The sequence below is a fragment of the Vanellus vanellus genome, assembly GCF_965231255.1.
Source record: "Vanellus vanellus genome assembly, chromosome: 1".
NCBI lineage: Eukaryota > Metazoa > Chordata > Aves > Charadriiformes > Charadriidae > Vanellus > Vanellus vanellus.
Genome location: NC_138905.1, coordinates 71,582,697 through 71,597,871, shown reverse-complemented (window position 1 = coordinate 71,597,871; position 15,175 = coordinate 71,582,697). Strand labels below are relative to the sequence as shown.

General features: G+C 42.0%; 1 protein-coding gene across 3 annotated transcripts; it reads right to left on the bottom strand.

Annotated features, from left to right (window-relative positions):
* Positions 1-1,979: 1,979 nt before the first annotated feature.
* On the bottom strand, positions 1,980-9,705 carry MGST1 (microsomal glutathione S-transferase 1). Of its 3 annotated transcripts, none has more exons than XM_082479881.1 (4): positions 9,537-9,614; positions 7,030-7,177; positions 4,859-4,953; positions 1,980-3,081 (listed from the first exon to the last, which is right to left on the bottom strand). In XM_082479881.1, exons 2-4 carry the CDS (start codon positions 7,153-7,155, stop codon positions 2,835-2,837), a joined length of 468 nt encoding a protein of 155 aa, XP_082336007.1. In that variant the 5' UTR covers positions 7,156-7,177; positions 9,537-9,614; the 3' UTR covers positions 1,980-2,834. The 3 variants fall into 3 exon arrangements, with proteins under 3 accessions (XP_082336007.1, XP_082336005.1, XP_082336006.1); XM_082479879.1 differs by lacking the exon at positions 9,537-9,614 and adding an exon at positions 8,623-8,685; XM_082479880.1 differs by lacking the exon at positions 9,537-9,614 and adding an exon at positions 9,637-9,705 and having other exon boundaries at positions 1,981-3,081.
* Positions 9,706-15,175: the final 5,470 nt, after the last annotated feature.

The following is a 15,175-nucleotide window of genomic DNA, read 5'->3' as shown; positions in this document are numbered from 1 at the left end:
TGGTAAGGCAGATTTCCCAGATTGAGCACATACCCCCACCCAGATGCACAGACGGTATTTGTGGGAGCAAAGGAAAATAAAATATAGGTTTAAAATAAATGCAAGAGAAACACAGAATGACATTGAATCACTCTAGGTATTTCTAAGGGTTTCCATTTATCTTCTCTACATCTCAGCACATAGAGAGTGTATGTCAGGGCTTCGAAGCCACTGAGCTAATGGAAGGGATTTAAGACTAGTTTTGTTTCAAACGTAAGATCACAGAAATAAAGACAGGCTCCAAGTATTTCTCTTCAGAATGAGATCTCCATATAGAAGTTTGATACAAAAGGAGTTAAAAATGCTGTTCCTGCATACGTCTGGCAATCACAACTAGGCTTGTCAGAAGAGCCTTTAGGATGCTAAAGGAAAGGACTCGCTCTGCCGCTGAATTTCAGATGGGTTCCTCTGCTGGGTGGCTACTTTCCCATTGCTTTAAACGGAGAGAAAAGCACACAGCTGGAAAGAAGAGGCAAGCTACAAAGAAGCGAGGGAAATACAGCTGGTATCACGATATAAGGAGGCAAGAATAGCCATGGATTGCTCAAGCTGAGCTGGCAGGTTGACTCTGACAATGACTGGTTTGGGTCCCAGCACCAGGCCAGTCTTGCCCCTTCTCCCTCTATCAGTAGTCGTTCTCCAGCTAGGAAGAGCTGATGGCCAATCTTACCTTGTTACAGTGATACTGCACAAGGTAGCTGGTCTTGAGATTCCATGAAAAGCTGGCAGAGACAGAAGGAATAGGAGGGAAACAGCACAGGTAAGAAGTGGTGGAGGAAGATGTGAGGAGAAGAAACACAAAAGTCCATGTTTCCCGTTGGGAGTCCCTTGTAACCCAGAGGTGTTGACATGTGCTTACTCTACCATGACAGGAACCGAAGCTCCAAAACGTTTTACTTTTAATCCTCCTCTCTTAAGCATCCTCCTCCTAGAGGATCCAGCTCTTCATTATTTCACTCGTTCGTTAGATTTAAATTTCTGGTAAATCACTGTTAACTTCTTGATTTCAAGTCCCAGCCATCTCTTGTTTAGTAGACATGACTTAAAACGCTATCCTTGGATTGCAATAAAAATCTCCCTTCTTTGGATTAAAGCAGTCTGCCTTGCACCCTTCCCGACTCCTCCCGCCACCCTTCTCGGTCACAGCCCAACGTAACCCTGCATGGACTTCCACCAGCTCATCTCACAGCTGCGGGTAGACAGGCAGGCCCTCCTGTGATGTGCCCTGCGGTACAACATCCACTTCTCCCACGCAAAGAGAAGAGAAAAGCAAAGCCTTCGGTGTACGGAGGCAGCAGAGACAACTCTCCAGCCCCTCTCTGGGCTATCCCTTATCAGCACAGCTCCTGGCATAGGAAAGTAAACCGCATGTGTTACGCTCTGGCTTCTGCAGATTAAAACTTATCAGTGACCAGCACACTGGACATAAAGACTCTTCTGGGTCGCTTTTTTTTTTTTCTTGAAATCTTGTGCTATTATTTAAGCCACAGCTATAAGAATGAACAAACAACAACAACAACAAAAAAAAAAAACAGGAAAAGTCTTTAAAGAACTTATTTCATAGAATGGTTTAGGTTGGAAAGGACCTTGAAGATCATCGAGTTCCAACCCTCCTGCCATAGACAGGGACACCTCCCACTAGACCAGGTTGCCTGAGACTACATCCAGCCTGGCCTTGAACACCTCCAGGGATGGGGCCTCAACAACCTCTCTGGGCAACCTGTTCCAGTGCCTTACCACCCTCACAGTGAAAAATTTCTTCCTAATGTTTAATCCAAACCTGCCCTCTTTCAGTTTAAAGCCATTCCCCCTCATCCTATTACTACATGCCCTAGTAAAAAGTCCTTCCCCAGCTCTCTTGTAGGCCCCTTTTCAAAGAGACACATCACAGAAAGATGAAAGCAAGGAGCAAAATTTTCTCTTAGCAACATATTTATGACAGTATGACATGCAAAATAATTATACATTCACATCTGAATTAGCTGATATCTACATTTGCAAGTGTCACTCATTTTATACCGAATTTAACAAAAAATGAAAAAATAATCTTCTACAAAGTGTTTACCACTTTATCCAGTCTGGATACCTATGTCTGGACTAATTTCAACAAAAAGTATTGCTTCAAATTTTCACCACTGTCACTAAACAGAGTTTATCCAAATACTTTTTTCTTTCTAATCTATTCAACTGATAGAAATGGAGCTGCAACGGTTTGGGTTTTTTAATCCCAAAATGGATTATACAAACAACAATTTCATCAAAGATTTTTTACAACAAGCCTAGCATTACTGGTTATATCTTATTATTAAGGTAAGCATTCTTCAAAGAACTGTATGATTGGAATCTCTTCCTGATACATAGTGACATGCTATTTGCTGGCTGCAGTGCGAAGAGTCAAAATGAAAACAAAAATACAAACACGCTTTTTTTTTTTCCCCTCTTGTCTTTATTGATTTAGACTTCAGAGCTACAGCCAAAAATATTGCATCTGTAGAAAATTACCACACACGCTATCAATACAGCATCATCGCATGTTTAGAATCATAAGCACTTGACAAATCGCTAAGGGAACATTCAATCTAACATTTTGGCAATGCAGAACATGAATAGGGAATACAGGGAGAAGGATTTTTTTCCTCCAGAAAGAAATATTTCTGAACAGGAATGAAAAGCCTCTGTTGAAAAATGAATTCCAGTCACCACAGAAAACTCATGCTGGCTCGTTCAAGACATCAACTTACACCGCTGGAAACTTTACATGGAATGTTGAACAGTATGCAGAAGCTACACCTCCACTACAGGTACAACACCGTCTTCAGCACTTTGTAAGCCATTGAGATGGTCACTGTATACGCAACTGCCCAAGACAAACCTCTGCCAGGCTGGGGAAGAGGGATCAAGTACGCAAAAGTGTGAACGATCCGAGCTCCAACGAAGATCCTGAAATGCAGCAAGGCTGTGGACAGCTCAGGGCCACTAAGAGCATACAGCAGTCCAATGCCAAGGAATGGGACAATATTTTCAAGGTCATTCAGGTGGCCTCTGGGGAAAAAAGCAAAGTTCTTTTAGAGTGTTACATTTTGTAGAATAAACCACTTCAAGCTTTAATATTTTTAAGCATCTTCAAAGCGCGCTACTGTTAAGGCCCTAATACAACTGCTGGCCTCCTCAGCAGTGGGGACTTTATTCCGCTACTGAAACGATTTTGGCATGTTCACCTGACATCACTCTGGTCTCTCGTGCCACACTCCACATTTTTAAGCTTCTAATTTTCTGTATGAAAGGATTTAGGTTTTGCCCAGGATCTTCATAATATTAGGGACTTACATGAGGTATACGGGTCTGCAATAATGCAAGGAAAAGTGGGGAAAAAGACAGATAGCTGGAATTTTCTTGTAGCCTCTCTCAACTGAACATCAATTAACTGGGTGACTATGACTGCAATTACTAGGCTTCATGGCCCAGATGGTCAATTCCAATCCCATAAACTCAGTTTGTAGTTTCCACAAAGACAATATGAAATATCCTATATATGAAACATTCTATAAATCTTCATGAATTTCAATCATCTTGAAGAATGTTATTCTTGAGCATCTAACAGGTGTGACAGTTACGCTTTTGGTTCATTTTCTTCACTACTAAGCACTAAAATAGCTGAAAAATGTTTGAAATTTTGAAACCATAACATAATTTACTAAAAATGTGTTAAGACTGAACTCCAGATCTTGAAGTACTCTTTCACGCCTCTTCCAAAACCATCCCTGCTCCCTTTACCTCTTTAGATAAATCAAACTTCCAGCCAAATTTACTGATTGAAACAACCTCTAAGCCTTACTAATTATGTGAAATTTCACAGCCAACTAGAATCAGAACATGGTGCTGTTTTGCAGCTGCTGTCTGAAGTCATGTATTATTACACTGCAACATATCCTCCAGCTTTTTTTTTTTCTTTTCCAAAAAAGTACACCAAAGAAAGCAATGTCTTTTCTATACCCATAAACACAACAAATTCTAGTCACTTATACAGAAGAGAAGCCATGACAAATCTATGTAGCATTCTCTGTTGCCATGAAGTTTGCAAAAGAAAATACAGTAAATTGCCATTAAGAACAACTGTTGGGAGGAAAAAAAGGATGCTGCAGCATCAGTGGATTAACCAGAACTACGCTGACTTCCTAGGTCTGGAGAAGTCTCAACAGCTCTGCAAAACAGCAACACAAGATTTCATAATACAGTGTTTTAAAAATCTAATCTGTGTAAATGACTGTGAGGTGGTTGTCATTTCTCTAACGTAACAATTTGAGTTAAAAGGGCACCTGGTCATAAAGTTAGTATCAACTTAGTTATCCTCTTAGAATTTACAAGTAGAAAAGAACTACTCCTCACCAAAAAGTGCCCATTTTTATATAATAACCAGGAAATTAAACAACTAATAACTCCCTGAACCACTCAGCAGGAGAAAAGGAAAATTCAGAGCATCTTTACAACCCACTGAGATTAGACACTTCTTTCTGAGATTTTAAGCCAAAAGAGACAAACAGAAATATACCATGGTCATCTACGTTTGCAAGGTTGTACTATTCTGAGATCAGAGCTGATACTTATTTTCATAACCAGACAATGACTTATTATTTTTAGTATACATGCTGACTGTGTGAATGTGGAATGGTTTGTTCAGTAAGACAAATTAATGTATTCTATTACTACATAAAGCAACACAAAACACACAGGCTTGCCAAAGAGAACAGGGTGAAATTAATTCCTTGATTTAGTATTATTCTGCTATTTAAAATAATTTTTAAAGACTCCTGTGCATTACCTGCGTACACGTTCAACATCCGGATCAGTCCGCAGATACTTTTTAGCGCTCTCACCTTTACCAAATGATGCTGTATCTTCTGGGTTGACAAATGCCTATTTCAAACATAAACACACACAAGACATTAGACACCAGAATGTTTTTTCTAGTCAAGGAAGCTTGTTATAAAGGTCGCTCTTTTTACTAAGGCCTCTATAACCTCACATAACTTACTTGAAGTTAAATGCACGAGGAATAATATATTGTTCACTTTTCTTGAGTCTCGCCTGTATGTGCTTCCATGCTGACAAATTAATGTAATGCAATTTATGCACGTAGATAAAGCCTTCTTGTAAGATGGACAAGCATGACAGAAGACTGATACTCAGCCTGAAGTAATGCCAACAGGCTGAAGGACCTGGAAGGTAGAACTACTGACTGTACTGCCTAATTCTCTTTTTCACTATCCTCGACAAATTATCTGAAAGCCCTTTTGGATCCTTTCCTTCTTCAGAAGTCTACACAGTAACAGCATCCAAGAGTCTTACTCCCATACTCATGTAGGACCAAGTTTCTCCCTTTCCTCTTAGGTACAAATTTTGCCACATATATGACCCGTTATTACCTCCAAATACTTAAGACACTATTTGAAAACAACATTTAATTCTGCTAGTGCACGCTGCAGTAGATCTCTCCTTGCTGGCACATGGTAACGCATGCATTCCGTGGACTGTTCAGGCCATGCAGGCTTAAGTCAAGAAAACCTTTTAATTTTAGACCTACATGATTGCTTTCTGAGGCAGCCTTGATCCCTTTCTCTGAAATATCCTCGGCCTCAAAATTCTGGAGACACGTTAACAGCATCAGCAATATTTTACCTTCTCTTGCTCCACTGCTTTCTTCCTTTCTTTTCTTAACATTTTAAAGACTTCTTTATATTAAATAGGAAATTAAAATTATTTACCAATTTGTCTGTTTGTAATATTACCATCTGTCATAAGAAAACCAAGTACTCCAAATTAATGAATTCCCTATTGTCACCTACATACATATAAATTATAACATGGGATGAGCAGTAATACAGGACTCCACTGGATCTACATATAGGACTGATACAGCTGACGTGCTTCCACAAGAGCAAAAGGAAGTAAGGTTACAACACAGACATCTGGGTCTTGTTTTGAATATACAGAACAGGCTGTGTTCTCTACTGTACTCAATCTTCAGCTGTGCCAAAGACGTAGAGAGCTATCAGAAACCAGCAGTAGCTCAAATGCTGTGCTATTAAGACCTCATGAACAACAGAACAGTTCAGCTGCATTTTCTTGCACCCAGCAGGAACAAAAAGCAGTATTTCAACAAAAGGACTGCAACAAAATCCTTGAAGCACACACCATCTTGCAGAAGTAGATGTTACCAAAAAAGCCGTATGGGACAAACTCAGGGCTCTTTCAGCCCAGGACCAAGTGTTTCCAGCAGTGGCCACAAACAGATGCCTAGAGAAGACCAAGAACAGGGCAAACACAACACGATGCTTCCCATGAGCACTCTCTCCTAAGCTAGATGCAGCTTCTGCAATATTTAGTAAACCTCAGTTGATCTTTCATATACTTACATAGCCTACATATCAATTCACACAAATTTTCAGCCCGCCTCTCATTCTAGAAAAATAAAATAAAATTTCTAATATAATGACTTAGCCTGGGAAGGCTAACGCAATTAGAGAAAGTAAAAAGCTTTAGAATTACTGGATGAAAGGGTTATAGATGCATAAAAATCCAGTTCATATACCCTCTTCTGACCCTACTAGTTGGTTATTCATGTAACATGGCTCCATATCACATTTTATTTGCTTTACAAATTGGGTACCCTGGTTTCCAGCTTTCTGCAGAAGATGGTGCAAATCAGTTATTGAAAACTCTTACTTAAAAATAACAGAAAAGTTTTAGAAGGGCAGAGTAAGTCAAATGCAACTGTAAGATACAGTTCCATAATTATGTTAAAGACTTCATCCATTTGAGACCAACAAAGCACCAGCATGCCAAACTCAGAATATCATTAGAGGAGGGAGGAGGAAGAAAAAGAACAGCACCAGTATTTGAAAACTGAAAAGCAAAGAAACACCTGTGATATCTCTGTATTTCAATAAAAACTTCAATCTATTCTACCAGACAGTACTCCCAATTTCTTACCTTTCTTGTGATTCTGAAATATGCTGTTATAAGACTCATTAGCATCATTTTTAGAAGAACAATAGTTGCATAAGTAGCATAAGCCCGGAAGACTTCATTGTCAATTAACTGGGTCAATTTAGCCATTTCTCCACTTCTTACTGACGACCTTTAAAAAACATCAAAGTTAGGCTAATATTATAGCAGTCCAAAGTTCTGATAACAAGATTGTCAGGAAACCTTTTGTCTTTTAGCATCACTGCAACGACAGCACAATTTTGCTGCAGTAAAAAGTTTATTTTCAAACAAATTTATTTTTCCTCAGTTTATTTTCTCAATGGTATAGTGCTTTAAGATGTGAAACTATATTATCATTTAATATTTCGCTTCCATTATATATGTTTATTAAACTGTCAAAATATAAACCACCAAAGTATTTAATGTAATTGCAGAAGCAAAATTTAGTCACAGAAATCAGTACACTTTTGAAATAACACAAGAGTTAGACCAATTAATTTGAACTAGTGAATTTCTCTAAGAAGTTACCAGGATAGAAAGAGTGTGATGACATACTATAGTGTTTAAAGAGGAAAATTAGTATTGCCTACCTTTTTTCTTTTTAAAAATGACACAATTATAATTGCACTTCAGCTTTCAAACTAACCAGTATCTTCCCACCCAGCAATCACTTGTGATCAAACTGAGTTAAACACGCATTTTTCTCCTTTGAGACCTTGTTCTTAAAAATTGCTTTTAGCATGATTCACGGGCAAAGATTAAGTTGTAATGACAAAAAGCAGAGAACTATTTATGCTTTTATCATGGGAGGTTTAAGCTAATGAATTCTCTTTCCAGTGAGACCATACCAAACCCACAATCCTATGGAGGTGGTACCTTTTATCAACACCAGAAAGTTAAGAATGGGATGAGGACTGAACACACTTAAAACAAAAAGCATGCCTCCTTGCACATTCAATTTGTGCTCTGCACAGAGCAAGGCTTTTGCTTCACTAAGTGCTTCAAACATGCACTGAGTAGGAATCCATAAAACTTGTGTGTCTTAGCTTCACTTGAGACCAAAATAAGTGTACTTTTTGTTGTAGTTAACTTCATTATTTCCTATGATGTAAGTTTAACAACAGTAATAAAAAAGTTAGTAATATTAGCTTGATTACAGCTCTAACAATCTCTCATCTTGCTTTCAGCATGGAGTCACTGCCAGCTATAGCCAAACGAGGGAAACTGGACAAGCCAAGAACAGTAGAAGACGCGTGCTCTGAAGGCACATCCTTGGTGGGGAGGTAGACAGGATGGAGATAAAGAGCTGTTTGCTTAGTGAAACAAATCTGGCCTTGCCTGGACCTCTCCGGCTGCGGTGATGCAATTTTGCTCCCTCTTTTATCCCTTCCAAAACAGTGCTTGGGTCACCAGGCCAAGCACTGGGTCCAGGGATTACAAGAAATTCAGTATAACTTCCCTTCCTTTCACTTCACAGCAGTTCTCGAAACAATTAGCAATTCGGCAAAGATTCTTCTCAGCAGTTTCTACAGAACCCGCGTAGTTTCACGCAGCGAAAAGAAGGTCAGTCTGTGGCTTCAGAGTGTGTCTCCTTACTGGATTTTAAAGTTACGGCGAAAATACATCCAAGAAGGGTGCAAAGGCATGAGAAACTGTCTGCCAACATCTCTGTGTTCCTCCCGCTGGAGCTACACCACGTTTGTTCCCTACTTGCAGGGTTGACCTCTCCAAACTCTCCCGAAGCCCAGGCCCTGCCTGGGCTACGAACAGGATGTATACCGGAGAATTCACAGGATTAACACCAGCAGAAACGCAAAAATTACACGCCACGTACTAAAACAGCACTGGGCTTAAAGAGATAAGCGTAGTCACCCCACAGCCTGAGCGGCAAAAGTAATGTAATGCCTCTCTGCGGTGTGAATGCAAAACCCGGCTCTGGTTAAGTCTGGAGCCCACGTAAAAAGTCTTAAAAGCCGGTGGGTGAAGACCCCTTAGCTGCCGTGCGCCCGGCGGGGGCCCGGCCCGGCCCGGCGCTTCTCCGCGCCCCACTTCGCCCCAGCGCGGCCCCACGGAGCCGCCGCACTCAGCGGCAATCAGCGCTGGGGCGGCCATTTCTCGGTCGCTCGTTAAAACGCGACTTCTCAACGTGCGCTCAGAGAGCGGTTAAACTGCGGGTCACCGCCCGGCGCGGCCCTGCGCCCCGCTTCCACACACGCAGCTCTCTGCAGCCCAGCGCGGCCGCCGCACCCTCCCTCCCTCCTCGCCCGGGCCCCTGCGCCCACGCTGCTTTTGCTCTGTGCTTCCCGGAGGGTGCGGGGTGGGGGGAAGGACGGACCCACACGACAGGACGGTGTCGGTCCTGGTCCCGGCCCCGTGGGGAGTCGCCGGGAAGCCACCCCCATCGCCGCTTCCCCCCCCCCCCGCCACCACACGCGGGGCTCCAGCGCCGCCTGAGGAAAAAGCTCGCCACGTTCTGCGGGGCGGCCCCAGCCCCGCGCCCCCTCCCGCACCCGCGCAGGGTTTCGCGCCCGGAAGGCGACGGGAGGGGGCAGGGGGACCTTCCGCTTCTCGCCCGGTAGCGGCAGCCACCGTCGCGCAGCGCCCACGCACCTCACCCGCGTCCCCTCGGAGAGCGCCTACACCGCGGCGATCCCGCTGCTCCCGGCCGGCCCCTACACCTCCGCCCGCCCCAGGGCCCGGCCCGGCCCCGCCTCGCCTCGCCCCCTTCGGGCGCGGAGGCGGGTCCCGGCCCGGCGTGAGGCGAGGCCTGGCGGCCTGTGCTGCCCCCGCCGAGGGGCTCTGCCCTGCGGGCCGCCGCCCTCCGGGCCGGTGTCCTGGCGGGCAGACTCACCCGGGAAAGGCAGGGTTGGCGCCCAGGCCTCAGCGAACGTTACTTGGGAGGGAAAAGGGGAAAAGCAGGGAAAGCAAACAAACAAGGAAAAGGCCTCCTGTCTGAACAGCCATAGAATTTGAGACGGAGGGAAGGCGAGGATCCTGACCCAGCCAGAGACGCGCCACGGCCAGCGGTTGCACAAACTCCCCGGTTGGCTCAAAGCTCACCCGAGATACTGTGTAAAGCCCCAAAAGTCTCAGTACTTGGGGCCTCTACATTGTTTTGGTGGATCTGAACTTTTACCAAAGGGAAAAAAAAAAAAATCTAAAAATGCTTGCATTGCCCAGCTGTCAGTGCTGTCGCAACCAGTATGCATAATGGTGCTTTGCAAAGTGTAACAGAAAATAAAAGGAACTTCAGGGCTGGCCATGAACTTCTCTTACCGGCACGCTAGGATGTGATGAAAGGAGGAAATCTGGTGTCCCAGCTTCACACTGCTGCTTCAGAGAAGAATATGCTGTTCCCACATCACGCCTTGTAACTGGAGCAATGCTTGTGACTAAGCAGCTCACGGTAAAAAAGGCTGAAGAAGATAGAGATAAATGTACTCAGGTGCCCAGTAAAGATTTCAGAAATAATCCTAAAGATGCGTACAAAGTCAGAAAGGGATACAATTTTTAAAGCTGCATCATTATGAAAAAATTAGTCTTAGGTACATACATTCAGCATTCATTGATGTTACTTCTAAGCTTTGTGTCGTGTTAAATACCTGTGTGTGCAGACCTTTGTGACTTCTTATTAATCAGCGAACACAGCAAACCTCGTTTGACCAAGGACTGTAGTATTAGAACTGTTTTTAAACAATGTTAGAAGTTGGGTTCGAGAGTCTTTGTTCTTGCGAAGGACAGAGCAAATAGTATTTCCTCTGAAGTCAACAAAACAAATCATGTAAGGATGTATCTATACCAGGGAATGGATTTATTAAAAAAAAAAAAAAAAAAGCAGCTCATAACTTACTTCAAGGAAGGAATTGCATCTTCATATATTTTTGTTCAACAGCTAACACATAATATATCCCAATCACATAGTGTAATTAGTGCTATTGAAATACAACTGTAATTATTTTCTATTACTGCCTTTTTTGTTTGTTTGTTTGGCATTCTAATCCTTAGCCAAATCTAGTTTAAAAATAAAGTAAGCCTACTAAGTTAACAGAGCTAATCTAAACCCACATTTTTATTCTTGAGAAGAAAAGCTGGTAATTGATTTATATGCAGTGCTCAGAACTAGACCTGGAAATACCAGAAAACCAGGAAAAAGGCCATTTGCATTAATTGTACATAGGATATGAAGAGAAGCAGAAACACATCTAGAAATTCTACAAAAAAATCACCCTTTCCTTTGGGTTTCATATTCCTGTTTTATGGATTCTGGAAACTTAGATTGATTTATGTGACCTTAAAAAACACTTCTGAAATTGAGACAGCTTATATGTTCCCAGTCTTTGAATTTTGTGGCCAGCACCTTGTTAATTTTTTTCCTACCATCATTGAATTCCCCTAATTCTAAGGAAGATACCGAAAGAAGATACAAGGGAGGAGGACAAGAAAGGAGGGAAAAGAGGAGGGAAAGAAGAAAGAAAAAAAAATAGAAAAAAAAATAAAAAAGAGAAACAGAAGAGGGAAAGGGAAAGGGAAGGGAAGGGAAGGGAAGGGAAGGGAAGGGAAGGGAAGGGAAGGGAAGGGAAGGGAAGGGAAGGGAAGGGAAGGGAAGGGAAGGGAAGGGAAGGGAAGGGAAGGGAAGGGAAGGGAAGGGAAAAAAGGAAGAAAATAAGGGAAGGGAAAGGAAAAAGGGAAGAAAATAAGGGAAGAGAAGAGGAAAAAGATAAATTGAAAAATTAAAAAGGAAATGAAAGAAGAGATCAAAAAGAAAAAGGAAAGGCAGAAAAGGAAATGAAGCAAAAAGAAAAAGAAAGAAAACAAGAAGAGAAGCCAATATTTCTTGCAGACCCTGAACCACTTAAGAGTGGGGAGGAGTCTAAGTAGAGTGCAGAACCAGGGCCATAGTCAGTAAAGCAGAAGTGAACTTGTGCTCAAGGTCTATTTTCTTCTCAAAGTTCAGTAGCAGCATAAAGTGCCTGTACAACATTTGAAAACCGCTGTGATCTAAGTGAGGTTAGATCCATAACTGTGGTGATAGTTGCTCCTGAGGGGCCCATTCTCACAGTCCTTACTCATGTGAATTGTCCCTTTGACACTGATAGGATTACTCTGGTAAATCAGGGATGCCCTATCAGCCTGATGCCCAGGGTTATACTGATCATGAAGGGCTTGATCTTGCAAACCTCATTCACATGGGCAGCCCTTTTTCATGACAATTTTCCCATTGACTTGAAGAACTATCCATGTAGCCAGAGACAGTACAATCAGGACACAAATTTCGGGTCAGCATAAAACTAGAAATACAAGAGTTTTTCATTTAACCTCCAGCAAGGAATAGATACTCCCCAAGAAAGCCGGAGAAGTGCAGTCATTCTCTTTAGACTGCAGGGCGGGCGAGGGAGAGGCTTGTATTGATCAGCCTTGTTCCATCCTGTCTCTTTCTCTGGCTCCATTTATTCACCATAATTAGTGCAGTAAAGAAGGTACCAACAATGCTACATTTTCACCACACCTGAAGCTTCTGTTCACCACCACCTTGTTAACATAAATTAGTTATTTCCTCAAATAGCTCTCCTGTAAAATTGACAAATTATGCCTCCTGCATGAAATCAATCAATGATTTACAAATTAAAAAAAAAAAAAAAAAAACCAAAACAAAACAAAACATGAACACTAAGATTCAGACCATAATGTAGCGTAAAATCTGAAATACTGTTTAAATGCCAAAAGGAGAGTGTTACAAAAATATTTAGTATAACAGACCAGAGTCGGGTTTTGTGCCATTAAAACCTACACACTTTGGTTAGAAAGCACTTTCACTATATCAAATGTTACCTCTGTAATTTCGCTGTGATTCACATGCTTCTGCTTCAGAAGATCTCAAACTGCTGTCTGGTTTCTCTGGGGAACTGCTTCAAAAACAGCAAGAAAGGATCTTTCTTCAGTTAGGAACACTTCCTGCTGGTTGTAGTTCAGGGAAGGCTTCCCTGGCATAAGCTGCCTTTTGGTTGGGCTTCTAACTCCAAATCAGCTGTGCCCATCCATCTGTCTCTTTTATTCACACAACTTTTTTGAGTAAAGTAGTTCTCAGTAATGGAATTCGAGTTGCTTTGTTTTTTTTTTAAATTCCAGTTGCTCACTTGTGACAGGCAAACAATAGCGGATAGTTTAAGTCACCAGCCACATTGGGTGGCAACTAACAGAGAGAGAAGGTGAAAGGAGATGATCTCCACAAAGCACAAGAACGGTCATATCTGCTGATTGTCTGCTCAGTTATACATCATTGATATTTTATTCAAAAATCCCACAAAGCCCATTTGCTGGTCATTGAAAGAGACAGTAAGTAAGGTAATCCTCTAAAGTTGCTTACTATCTTCCATCAAGTAGCACCCTTGCTACAAGGAACATGCAATTTCTTTCATAAGAAATACTCCAACATATGAAAAGTGTCTGTAGACTGTTGCCTTACACAGCTTGATGTCCCAGTTGAGGAACAACTCAGAAAGGGAGTGGTGGGCCTTTTCAGTAGGTCTCTATGTAAGCGCATCATGGACCATTTTTTGCCTTGATTCCTCTTTCACTGCGTATGAATACTGCAGCAATGGTCTCGCTTCTGAAAATAGGTCTGCAGCACAGAACCAGCTTTGCTGCTGACAGTCATGCATGTGTGGTGAGGTATTTAAAGTTCCGTGCTGTACTGAAGGGAAAAAGGCATTAACCTCAGCTTTCGAGATGTTATTTGATCTGTACCGTTGTTTTTATTAGGAAAGCAAGATATTGTATATCATTAAAGGCCGTGAGAGAGTCAATAGCATTATAATGCTCAGATGTGCCGATAAAAGAGATTTTGCAGAAACCGTAGCAAGTTGCTTTTAAACTAATCCAGTGAGAAGAGTTGTTTGTTAAGCATTATTAAATACAGCTTGCAGAACAAAACCTGATCCTTTAAAATAACACAGAAGTAGCGGAAGGAGAAAAATATTCATTATAAAAGCAGAAAGGTTATCAAGCTTCACTTCACAGATGGAACAGAAAGGAGACAAAGCATAAAGAGCAAAATGAGTTTTAAGACGTTGAGGTGTTAATCGTTAATAGAAGAGTCCAGTACAGATAGGTTTTCTGTGGTGTTTTACTACCGCTCTGCTCTGGTGGCACAAGAAAATTACAAAGCCGGAGACCAAACTGGAAGGAGTGTTGCTACAGTGTGACTACAAACGCACACAGAAAGCTTACAGGCAGTTTAAGTGAGCTGCCGAGAAGACACAGCGATGATAAAAAGTGTCTGGCAAGAAGTTGCCAAGGTATCTCTGCAGACAAGAGATTCCTGGAAGTAAACAAGCAGAAGCTTTACAGATACTGGAGCTATCTGTAGACATACAGACCTCTATAGAAAAATAAGTAGATATATGAAGTTAACTTCTAAAATGCTCCCAAATCATGCTGTGAGGTTTTTGTACTTGTGTAGATGTAGGTATTTATGTAAGGCAGTGAAAGAGGTAGGCCCTGTGGATTGAAGCAAGCTCGTTATTCCTTGAGGGCACAAAACCACTCTCTGATGGCCTGAACCTTTGGTCACTGTTAATCTTAACTGGATTCATATCACGGTTGAACATCAATAGGCTAAATGGTCCTGTCGCTCATTATTAGTCATCTAAAATTAGAGTTTCTTAACACATTGTATATATATATATATGTCACTGGTGGGATGTGAATCATGTTTAGTTAATAGAGCAGCTTCTGCCTGGCAGTTTGGAGGTACTTATGAGAGCTGGAGGCAGGCAAGGAGAGGTGCACCCCTGGGCAGGTGGTTATTTTTGAGGAGTAACCATGTGGAAGAAAGAATTTGAGTGTTGCATGTAAGTAAGATACTGATCAGTAGTAATCACTTGTCCTGTCAACAGACATTTATCACTGATCTTGTGGTAGGACTGTGGGTGGGATTCTGTAGAAGGACTAGGTCAGAGGATGTGGGGAGAGGAAAGAGGCGCCCCAGCTTTTGAGTGTCCGTTGTCATCCTGCAGGAAATGAAGGCTGGAGGTTCCTGCCTTCAACAATTCAGCTGTCTCCAACTCACAGCTTGAAAGAAGTTGTGTAATGAATGCAGAATGAGGACATTCTGCGCTGTGAGGACTGAGTGCCCAACGTGCGATTGTCT

Bases quoted from the DNA above. Each gene is read 5' to 3' on its own strand.
- MGST1 (XM_082479879.1), bottom strand. From the start codon at position 8,672: ATGCCTTTGCACCCTTCTTGGATGTATTTTCGCCGTAACTTTAAAATC. The intron at 7,178-8,622 runs GTAAGGAGACAC...TGTTTTTTAAAG, and splicing joins CGCCGTAACTTTAAAATCCA to GTCGTCAGTAAGAAGTGGAG. The intron at 4,954-7,029 runs GTAAGAAATTGG...TGTTTGAAATAG, and splicing joins ATTTCAGAATCACAAGAAAG to GCATTTGTCAACCCAGAAGA.